The sequence below is a fragment of the Scophthalmus maximus genome, chromosome 19, assembly GCF_022379125.1.
Source record: "Scophthalmus maximus strain ysfricsl-2021 chromosome 19, ASM2237912v1, whole genome shotgun sequence".
In the NCBI taxonomy this organism is placed as follows: Eukaryota; Metazoa; Chordata; class Actinopteri; order Pleuronectiformes; family Scophthalmidae; genus Scophthalmus; species Scophthalmus maximus.
The window spans coordinates 9,959,117-9,971,161 of NC_061533.1; the positions used below are offsets into that span (position 1 = coordinate 9,959,117).

At 43.4% G+C, this 12,045-nt stretch overlaps 1 protein-coding gene across 1 annotated transcript; it reads right to left on the minus strand.

Moving 5' to 3' along the window:
• Positions 1-270: 270 nt before the first annotated feature.
• Positions 271-1,963, minus strand: LOC118313972 (transmembrane protein 252-like). The gene is made up of 3 exons (XM_047329101.1): positions 1,881-1,963; positions 1,459-1,768; positions 271-1,074 (listed from the first exon to the last, which is right to left on the minus strand). Exons 1-3 carry the CDS (start codon positions 1,885-1,887, stop codon positions 816-818), a joined length of 576 nt encoding a protein of 191 aa, XP_047185057.1. The 5' UTR covers positions 1,888-1,963; the 3' UTR covers positions 271-815.
• Positions 1,964-12,045: the final 10,082 nt, after the last annotated feature.

The following is a 12,045-nucleotide window of genomic DNA, read 5'->3' on the forward strand; positions in this document are numbered from 1 at the left end:
TGGCATAAAAATCTGACAAATGGTATGTTGAGGTGGCCTAAGGATTTAATATACTGCCCTTGATAATATTCCTGGTTCAAGTGGGGGCGTGTGTTGTATTTTGTCTGTTGTACACTATTTACTGTAGTCATTATTGACTTTTCAAAGTAGGAGCTATACATTGTGTATACAATATAATATAATACACTAATATATACATAGTTTATACAATATAATATATATCGTTTGGCTAAATATTGAGAAAGAAATGCGCTTGGCACAAGCAGTATAATGGCTCATCACCTGATATTTTTATTCCATAACACAAACTTCCCTAGATGAGGGACAGCATCACTCACTTCTAAACATAAAAAAAAAATACAAGCTTACCGTACAGTGCACAATTTGGAACTACAGTGCAGGAAAAATAATAAATAATGTCTGTCAATTAGCACATTGATGGACACCAACTGGATTAATACTGTCCTTGGTTATTTGTCATCAGTTCATCCTCAAATGTGGAGCTCTTCCTTGCTTCGGGAGAGCCAGAGACATAACCGCCTGAGTAACATCAACACAGAACCGCAGTTTGACTGCACGGGCTGTAGTTGTATAAATACCTCTGGGCTGGAGCAAGCCTCAGCAGAGTTCAGAGGTCAAGCGCTGAATGTAGATCCACGGCACAAAGGTGATGTCAACATGTCACCGTGGTCTATCGATGTGCAGCGAAGCGATCCAACGGTGCACCTTCCCATTTTTTTCTGGAACTTAGCTCAGCCCTGGAAGGGTCTCATATCGGCACTTTGTCTCTCAGACGGCACGGCGACGTTCATCCTTCAGTGTTTGGATAAGGCCTCCCGCCGCTCTTCGGCGTCCACCCGCCCCTGCTGAATACGTTCGACCTGGCTGTATCGAGGAGGCTGCTCCCAGCTCCACGTGCAGTCTGGGGCCTCGGAGCTGTCCCGGCTGTACAGTGGAGGAGCGGGACTCATCACGACATCCACGCCGTCGACCACCACCACAATCTCGGGCGCCGCGTCGGAGGAGAATCGGCTTCCCTGGGAGTCCTCGTACGAGGGCGGAAAGGAGCTTGGTCTGCAGGGGGAAAGACAGCGGATATGTTAAGGGCATGCGGTATTGCTTCGTTTTATTTGCCCTACGGGTACAATGCACATTTTTATCAACAGTATTTTATCGACAGAAAAAATGCCAGGGCTGAAAGAGCCTAATCTTCATCTGTTGTCCCTGGCCAAGTGCTACGAGTTCACACGAAATATTGAATAAGGGTTAAAATGAGTTTCGAAATAGCTAACAAATAGTATGTGGGGGGAAAAAGGCAAACATTTTCCTCCACAAAGGAAGAAATGTTCTAACTTTGCAAAGTGTGTGTTTTGTTTTTTTTATAGCTAAAATCAAATGACAGTGTTGTCATTCTTATGAGCGTCTCGAGTTCGGATCAGTGCTCACGGGAGGTCTTACCTTTCAACAGTGTAGACATGGATGTGCTGTTCACCTCCTCCTCTCTGGTACATCTTACTCTTCATGCTGTTACAGATCGTCCAGAAGACCCCAATGAGGATGAGCAGTAAGCCGACGACGATCATGATATAGGCCAGGACGATCCTCCAGGTGTATTCCGTCTCCAGGGACACCAGGTAGGCCCCGACGCACGCCGATGCAAATCCCACACCGGGCAGGGCAATGCGCGCCAGAGACCACAGCTGCTTCATCATATTCATGGTCGTTCGAGTCACTCGTTGCGTTTGTTTGGCTTTTCCTCCTTTTTTTCCTTTGATGGAGAAAAACCCTCACAAGTCTTGATAACTCTGTTTTTTTAGGTACGAGATGTTTAAGGAGGTTTGTAGTTTTATCCCCTCAGGACAGGACGATGCTAGACTCACCTATCATTCAGATAAATCCCCTCTCCACATTTGAACATGCTGCTGCAGTTGAAGGTGCGTGAGTGTGTGCACAGTTTCTCTGCCTCCTCAGACGTAAAGGGAGTTGGCTGGAATATTCCTCCCTCCCCGGTTGTACATTAACACAGTATTAATCTGGGGTCAGAAGGATGAGCGAGATATGGCTGCTAGAGGCAAAAACGTTGAGAAAATTCTTTCGGCTGAGAGCTGATAATACAACAATAGACTAAACACGGTAGTGGACAGGTGTGAACTTCATATCTCCATATATTGTGCTCTTTACAAGTTGGCGGAAAAAAAAGTGGCTTATCCTGTGTTGGTGAAAGCTGAAGTTCAGTGGTTCCCAACCTTTTAAATAGGATTTAAAACTGAAAGGGTTACCCCATGAGTGTACGGCATAATAATCAAAAGAAAGAAAGAAAGAAAATGTCATACAAAAAAATTCAGTTTTTACCTTTTTTCTTTGATTAAAACTATATTTTCTCTTATATCAGCTTTTTTTCCTCTTGTGAAATACTGGATACCTTTATTTCTTGAGGAATGTACAAATCTTTCAAATTAAACTGTCTCGAAATCTCAGAAAGATAAATCCCTCTTGAACTACTCAGAGTTCAGGACCAGAAAATGTAATGAGGAGTCACAAGCTGATTTAAGTAGAAGTCTGTAGTTATTTCCTCAAAAAGTAATAAAAGGCGAATCTTTATGACGATCACACAGCCTCGGATAGAGTTTACAGTTAAAATATAAACGTTTCAAGTTTTAATTTTCCAAAAGTGTGCAATTTTTCAACAACTGTTTACGTGAGCTATGACAGAGCACAGCGACGGTCTGCCAGTTATTTTTCCATGCATCTGTTTTATTTAACCTGGACTTGCACCTTGTGCATAGTAATCTACTGAACAAGAAGATAACTGAGCACAGTTTGAATTTGAAAATATTTGATCTGAATAATAAAGTATGAGGTAAGCAGGCCAAACCTAAAACTAGATCCGGTGCTCAAAACAACAATTCTTTCATTTTCAATTGAAGCTATGAATTTGATCTATTATTGTCTGCATGTGAAAGCTTTGAATACACGTTTATTAGCACGTGCACAGGATGCATGTTTTCACTATGTTTTTCTTGTACAGGGGTATATGAGACAGGGGTATATGAGAATTGCTTGGCTGCATGGCCAAGCAATTCACTTTTTGCTTCTTCCTCCCTGACCTGTATTGGTCAGCATCATCTTGTCTCAACATCTAGTCTATTCTCGGATGGCCCTTTATGAATGAAATCTACCCTCAGCCCCAAGCTACACGTGTTAGCTGTGCAGCACAGTCATCCATAGCTCTCGTTGGCACTCGATGATTGTTATTGTTTTATGAACCTTATCTGTCCTGCCAATGCAAAGTTAATCCCCTGAGCTCTGCAAATTTTTTTTTTTTTTTTTTTTACAGGTTAACATCAGATACAGTGTTCCTAATAGGTCAGAATTGCCAAGTAATGAGTGTTAATAGTGGCACTTAATAGTGACGCAGGAGTCTGGTGTAACATGAAATGGGAAACGCTGGTGCTCCGTACAGTGCAGGTACTTGACGACGTGAGCAACATGTCCCTGTGCTGTAGATAGTGTCTTATCTGACAACTCTATCTCCATGACTCTTATCACAGATGGTCCGGACTGATAGCATGAATGAGCTGACCTGAAAAGACAGTCTTAAAAACAGGCAGATGACACTGCAGTACACGGTGCACTTTATAGCAGATACTCAGAAACAAGCGTTCACCTGTGATTTTCCTCTGGGAATGCGTCATCGCTCCGAGGGGATTGCAGAGTCTGTGTCATTATAACAGATCCACTGTAGGCGAGGAATCCCATTTCAAAGTGTTTTTTTTCTGCTCGCCTCCAGAGGCTTGTTGTATTTGTATAAATTCCCTGTATGCAAGTGTGTGTGTTTTTGTGCCTTTGGTGCCCACGTCGGATGGAGCTGTTGGTCTGATATGCACCTGTCGGGCACAAAGTAAAAAAAATATATATATATATAAAAATAGGAAAAATCAACTTTTAGGTTTGGCTCACCCAGATTATAAGAAAACCTACAGTACTGTATCATATAGGCTAATGCTCCTAGTATCCAACCGTGCAGATGCAAATTGGTGATGAGAAAAAAGTATAAAAAAGACAATGTGAGTGGTCACCACCAACTTCCAGACCAGCTTTAAGACTGTGCGTGTCTGTCTCGCCACACTAGAGGTACGGACACCGTCCTGCTGAAAGATGCTCCTTCACCCGATGTGCGTGACGGAGGTGGAGAGCGCTGTCTGACACATCCGTGTTCAGGGTTATAGCTGGAATGAGATTGTGCGACTTTGAAAAGCTGCATTAGTGTATTCACATCGTTTTCACATTCATTGAACTTTTCACTTCACCTCTCGTACCCCTGGGTTGGAAGCAACTGCATTGATTGTTCTTCCACTCGTTTATTTACATTTTGCTTCAGTAGCCTGTCCATATTTTTGAATGATAATTTGTTCAGATACTGGGAACCATTTGTTCCGTAAAAAAAACAAGATAACAGTGTGCTCTTCTAACTTGACTGAACCGGCCCTCTAAAGTCGAAAAAAATAAATATTTTTTAGAGTATTTTTACTGGGTGATCATTGCTTATGCATCCATATTTACTATAAGTAACAATTTACTGTTGTAGTTGTTGGACGTGGGGCTGATCTTTCATTTCCATGACCTGGGATAGATACCAGGAGAACGGTGTTCTCTTCTTTGTTTCGGTTGCACCATATGTGATGCAGTTCCTTTGTGCCGTAAATCGAGTCATCATTCATCCATGGAAACCACGTCCCGGTGGCCAAGAGAGGGACATTGTGAACGCAAGGCTTATAGGGGACCAATAAGAACACGGATGGTGTTGTTTTTTCTATCGCCATTACACTGTGCACTCAGTTTCAACATCATACTGACACCTTTAAGTCAAAGAGTCCATTTAAATACTGTATTTGAAGAGATGCACATGTAAACAGCCAATACATTTAGTGTCGTCTACTACACTTGTCATCTGTAAATCTTTAAATGAATCTCCCTCTTGGTGTCACACACACACACACACACACACACACACACACACACCTTCATTTAGACCTCATTATTGAGTGATAATTATAGACATTGTGAGACAGTGATCCATTAGTTGTGAGGGAGTGAAGGAGTCAAGGGCCGGTTATTAATCAGCTGGACTCTGATGACGACCTGCCATCCCCCTCCGTCATTAATACACGTCAGGGTCACGCTGCCCACTCAGCACTTGTTATATGGTCTCACACACAAAAAAAAGACATGCACAGAGTGAGTGGACATCAATTATTGGATTGTTTAGATTATCATGAAGTATATACTGTACACAGTCTGCTTGTACTAAAGCAAGTCATTTGCAGCCGTAGTACCAAGAGAGGTCCAGTGGGGGCAGTGTTGCTTTGTTTTCTGCCATCAATGCCGGCGGCAGTTGAGCCGGACCCCTGCAGTTCTGCTTGGTAGAAACTATTATATAAAGGAATTTTTAACATTTTTAACTGAAACAATCACTTTTTTCATACCATATGTCGTTCAACAGGTTCATCGTTGGGGTAAAAATATCTCAGTTCGTTGGTCACATGTGTAACTTTAATACAATCCATTCGGAGGCAGGGCGAAGGCTCCAACCGGCCTGGTTTTGATAAAATTGATGCTCTGTCATACAAGGTTGGGGAAATCTTCCCTCCCCCCTATATTTTGTCGCAGGTTATAAATCTCCAAGAAAAAATCTTTCTCCCCGCTCTCCAGCCTCGGACGTCATTTTATCATTTTGAAGATGCTGTCACGGATAAAAGAGATGTAACAAATGTGAGTCGTGTATGTTGAAAGAGGAAGTCACCTCAAAACTTAAACATGAGGAAAGGACTAAGTAGAAGGTAAGTGGGCAAGGAAAGTGGGGCACAGAGGACGAAAGGAAGGAAGGTTTTTGACTTTTCAGACTTTCCCTCTGCTTCTAAGTGGCTCTGCGACCACGCTTTCCACGTGCATCCTCGTATGTTAGGTGTGCTCTTGTCTGTAGTGTTTCCCTGCTCTTTCCTGTAGTAGCTGCAAAAAAAAACCTTGCAGTTATCTCGACTAGCCGAGGCAGGAGGGGATCAATGAGGAGATCGATAGGGTCCCTGGGAGTCCTAATAGCCCCGTTGCTGCTCCCGGCCCCCCCGCCTGGCTGCCTGATACAGCGGCGCGTTGGGGAGGAGGGGGACTACATGTACGTCTGTGTGTGTGATCCAAACCCTGTCTACGACCCCCCACTGAGTCTACCCACGCACTCGAGTCATGATACGGCACAGGTTCAGTAATTGTGCCCATTGGTGGAGCCGGTGGCTGAGGATGATCCTGTGTGTGTTACGTGGCCTTGTAAGTTCACCTTCAGTCTTCGTCTCGTTTCCCTGGAAGCCAGGCAAAAAGAAGAAGAAGAAGTTGGAGAAGAAGTTCAATAATAGTTTACACACCAGTGATGGAACTTAAACTATTTTTTTCCAAAATTAGTTTTGGAGTACTTGTACTTAACTTAAAGGGGCTCTGCTCCATTTCCAGCCCAGTCACCAAGGAATTAAGTTCATGTAGGACATTTATGCAAGTCGTGATTTATATCTAGTGCCAACATTAAGGACAAAAGTAAAAACAATTGTGCTTAGTTAAGTGTTTTATTTGTCTAACAATAATTAACCATAAGCTATTTTCCCTACCACGATCATTCCCTGACCTTAACCAGATCACCACTGTCATGCAGACACATTGTTAGTAACAAACAAATTTGTAACTGAGCATATTCCATAGTTTTTCTTCAGAATTGTCTAATATTGACAGTCTTTGTCTGGCAATAGGATTGTATAGTACACATTTGGTCAGTTGAACTGGCCTGGGCCGAACTGCTCAGCCTGTTAAAACGATCGTACTGTTTCTTCTGTGGCTCAGCGGGAACTTAGTCTCCAAGGTCAAAGAAAATAACTCTGATGAGGCTTTGCAAACTTGAGGCATGGAGTCTCACAGAGAGGTGTTGACCAGAGAGGGAGGATGTTGAGATGCACGGTGGGAACTGTTGGACCTGGTGTTTTGGAGCTTTAATCGTACTAAACGATATGATATGTTCATGAATGTGTAAGTTCATCTCTGTGCTTTCTGACTCCCCCAGCCTGTCTGACTCGGCCCAGCTCCTACAGAGGACATAGATCTTTAAAAAATATATAACATATAAAGGGCTCAATAATTTCCTTTAACAACTGGACACTGATGTTTTAAGGAAACCACTCAAACAAGAGTAAACGGTGTTTTTTGCTTGGCTATTTTCAGCCACGGATCACCCGGTGCAATGGTGCGTGGCTCAATGTGTTTCTAATAGTTTTTTGGATGACAGAGGTTTTTATGGCTGAAAGGAATAAGCTCCGTAAAGCTTTGGAGACGCCGACAACACTTGTTAGCAGGATCAGTTTATGTTTTGTTTTCATCTTTTCATGGGATTTTTTGGACATTTATTTTAGTTTCATTCTAATGTTATGCTACTTATTCCAACCTGGACCAACATTTCAGAACATCTCCATTTTCCCAACTGTTGTTCAAACTTGCATCGTTTCAGTGTTTCTGAAAAATTAAAATGTAGAACAAATGAACAAGTAGAGATTTTAACAACAAGGAATTGAAGATGTTTTTCACACGTCCAACAGACAAGAAACTTTAGGAAAGTTTGATCCAACACTGATTCAGTACTTTACTTTGCTTCCACCTTCTGTCCAGCCTCCCGCTCATGAACCAGCTGGACGAGGTTGGAGTCTGGAGACTGTGCTGCTCTTCATGCGTTCTTTTTCTTCTTATGTTTCGTGTCATTATCTTGCTGTAGGATGAGCCCCTGACCAACCACTTTGTCTTCCGTTGATACCTGACTTTCCTCGCCACTCCGACAGCAACATTCAGCACTGCTCCCTGCAGTACAGTTTTGTCCTGATGATGTATCGGCGGCTATCGTAGCACAGTTTGTACCAGCGCTGCCTTTTGTACAGACAAAGGCGGCGTAAGTAATCAACACAAGTCGGGGCGGCTTTAGGAAATTAACTTCATGTTCTGTTTGATTTACCCTTTGGCAGTTAACTCCTCACCTTTGTACCATTTAAGATTTAGCGCTGAAGTTGAACTGCTGCAATTTCAATAAAAACAGGAGCAATGGTGGGTTTCCTTTTAACCAGTATTCAATCCTTTTTTGGGGCCAGATAACTGATAGCTGATTTCAGCTTGATGTCACATTTCTAAGTGGAAAAGGAAATATAACCGTACTCTCAGCTCCACCTGGTGTGCAATTGCTACCACTGAGGTTTGACTAAAACAAACAAATTGATTGTGTTCGATATCACAGAAAGAAATTTGTAAGGCAAAAAGTTTGCAAGCATACCGGAGATATATTTCTGATTTGTGGCTGAGATGCTGAAGTTTGCTGCAGTGTATCTCGAGTCCCCGTCTGCCACCACTGTGTCCGTGCCTGCATTGGTATGTACACCATGATGCAGTGCAGGTTCTCTCACCATGCCCACTCGAATATTAGTTGTGAAAAAAAACAAAAAACAATATATCAAGACTGCCGAAGCTTGCTGCATTCTGAGCACCCCGCTGGTTTCCCAGATTATCAGGCCTCCACACTGGCGCCTCACTTGTGCTAAGACACTTGTAATGTTGCTATGTTGGTGAGCTAGAGAGCAACAACAACAACACGGGTGCAGTCTGAAGTTCAGGATGTAATTTGTACCGAGGAAGAAGACCAGAAAATCAGGAACAACGGGGGGGCACATTAGTAGTACCTTTAGTAGCCACATTTCTTAGCCATTGGCTCATCGCTGGGTTTCCCTTATACATCAAAAACAGATGGGAAGAAAAAAAAGACTACAAATAAGCATGTGGAAGCCGTATTTGAGGGGCCAAAATGTGGGCTGTGTACTTGATTACTTTCATCACTTTGGAAACACTTGCATGCAAGGTGCAGTGGACCTAATAATAGACCAGAAAGTCTACAGGACGTGAACCAGCGCCAGGTGGATTATTTTTCGCTCAAGCTCCAGTGTGAAGAACTCCCTAATTTCAATCATGTAGGGATCACTTAAGTCTTATTAAACCTGCAGAATATATATGGAGTTGAGCTACGTAAATGCAGTTCCCACACGCCCACCAGACGATATGTCTCTGCAGTCCATTATGGCTCTCCACAAATAAGCCTGTGAGCCCAGTCGTATGCCACATACATCACACATTGTGGATGTGAGGATGTAAAGTTCAAAGATCCGCAGTGGAATCATGTTGGAGGCAGATGTTGCGCTGTATATCGCGAGTTCCCCACATTACGCTCCTCCTGGGCAGGATGATAAGATGATAAGGCCAGGGACGCCTTGCATGGGCCGGGGGGAGCGGTAATAATCGCAGCGTATAATTCAGGGTAATGAAGGCTCCACCACTAGATCAGCCATAAAGAATGATAGGGGAGGCGGACAGGGAGCCGCTCATGCGTTTGACCTCCACTGGCATCCCTCCACCTCCTATAAATTTGTGCTGTGGTTTGACTTCAGGCAAAGGGAAGGGAAGGAGGGGAAGACAAAAGACGAGAGAAAAGGAGATCTCCGGCAGGAGGGAGAGAGGAGATGAGTGACAGAATGGTAAAACAGACGCGGGGAACACATGATTTAGTTCCGACTGAGGCAAAGGGGTCAAATCTTGTTCTCTGATCTTTGGAGAAATGTACTGAACTTCTTGTGCCTTTTGAGACCGCTGGACCCAGACCGAGTAGAGTTGGAACTTACACGAGGGGAGAGACAGAAGAGGACTCCCTTTGTTCGATTTCTTCTGATGACAACAGTTCCGTCAGCTGTGAGTGACACATGAAAGCGTACCAAAAATTAACAGTGGCATCTCCTACCGTCAAACAGGGAAACAGTGAGCCACCTCTCGCACAACTCTCTCCCACCCGGCGCGTCCCTCCCTCTCCGTTTCCCCTCCAGTTCATTGGTATGCAGGCGTTGTGGTGGTATATTGTGGGCAGACTGGGCTGCACTGCTCTCCTCTACATGTCTGCTAAATGACAGTAATTATTTTCCTGGGCTGCAGGCGACTCATGCATGTTTTATTTCCACCTCCACCTCCCCCATCTGCCTGCATGGCGATGCATGGCACACAGTTGTGGAATGGAAAGGAAGAAAAAAAAAACAGAAAAAAAACTCGGAGCATTTTATTTCTCTCCATACCTTCCTATGGGTCCCCACTGGGTTCTCTGGCCTCAGTTCTTTTTACTGAGGGGGCCTGGTCTTTTATGGTGCAAGGGGGGGTTTGCAGGGACTGACAGATGCTGTTAAGCTGGTCTCATGATGGTCAAGACACAGATAAAGACGACTAATGGTGGTTTCCGCACGGTGGCTGCTGTTGTAAGCATTTTGCCACAAAATGGCCACCATGTTTCAGCTCAGGTCCAAGTGTCACTCGGTGTTGGGGGTGACATCCATCAGCGCAGTTTCTCTTGGTTTCACCCAGCCTACAGTGGCTCCTGGAAAGGCACAGTGGAACAGCGTGCCTTACCAAACGTTCCCAACCGCACTGTGTGTATTCTGCTCCGACAGGACAGGTGATCAGTGTTGAACAATACGAAATCAGCCCTGTCGGAACTCAGTCAAGGTTGCCTGACGAATGCATCCCATTAAATCTGGAGAAGGTTGTATTCTTCTTCTTTTCTCTCTCCCCGTCATGGCTTCGTGTTGTGTGTCACGCCGTCCTGTGACATGCAGCTCGTTTGGTGCGACTCAGGGGATCTCTAATACCCCTGCAGCTTTCATAATGAACATGTGGCTTCTCTCTCTTGGGCACAATTTAGCGTAATTCATAAGCACGAGGACGGGGCATTAGCCAGATGGTGCTGTGGGTGGCATCCTTTCTCTGGCCATGCATTAGGACTGTGCTGGTGACAAAATTCCAATGTGAAGAGACAGACAAGGTATCTGCTTTCAGTATCAGCGTGTGTGTGTGTGTGTGTGTGTGTGTGTGTGTGAGTGGTTAACTGGAATCTCTGTAGCACTGATTTTCTTAAAGGGGGCAAAGTAAAATTAGAGAACCAAAAAAAACAGAAGAATAGATGCAGGTACAATAAATATTTACAAATTGATGAGCAGTGTCTGAGCTAATCTGCAGAATGTTCCTAAAAGAAAATTGAAAACTGTGTCTGGATGACAAAGGGACTTAGAAAAATACAAATGTATACCTTATTACATTAGAGAAATGAAAGTGTTCTTGTTTTGTCCCACCTTTGAATCAAACTGCAACAACTAAACATGATAAATTACACCCATTTTATAGTTATATTGGACGATAATATTATTATATTATTATTATACCTTTGTCAGCAAACTTACTACACATCCACACAGAGACTTTGTTTGGAGAACAACTTGGCCCTTACATAATAAAAATGTTATGCCATCCACCCTTTTTGGGCACCTAAAATTCAAACCGATGTTTGAAAAATGCTGTTTTAAAATGAAAACGTATTAGTATGGATGTAGCCTCCATTACCCTAATTCCAGTCAGAGGAGGCAGTGGTTTAAAGCCAAACAGCTCAGCGAAACACACTGCACACCACCTGCCCAGCACCAAATGACAGAAAGTTAGGGCTCAGCTCCGGAGCTATTTCCAGGAGCTGGTGGAGACCAAAACCAAGCTAAAAGGAGAGTGAATAATGGACTTACGTTTTCCAGGTGGCCAGAATCATGACAACAAATGAATAATAATGTTGCTCCATGACTGCTGGGTGCAAGGCAACATATTTGTCAAGACCATTAAATGTAACAGGAGTGACATTCACTTTGTCGTACTTCTGTTCCCAACACAGACAAAGCGTTAAAGACTGGAATCCATCAACTTCATGTTGGTTTTCATTTTTAACATGGTGGAATTACTTTTGACTGTTATGTGACAATAAAACTTGGTTTATGAAAATTGAGACCAAATGAGAAAAAGTCTTGGTGATCTGTTTCACATTATAAAACAAGGTCTTCCTCTTTCTTTGTAATTGTTTAGATTTTCCTTTGTGGATTTTGCTGTGGTATTGAATGGCTTTCTGCT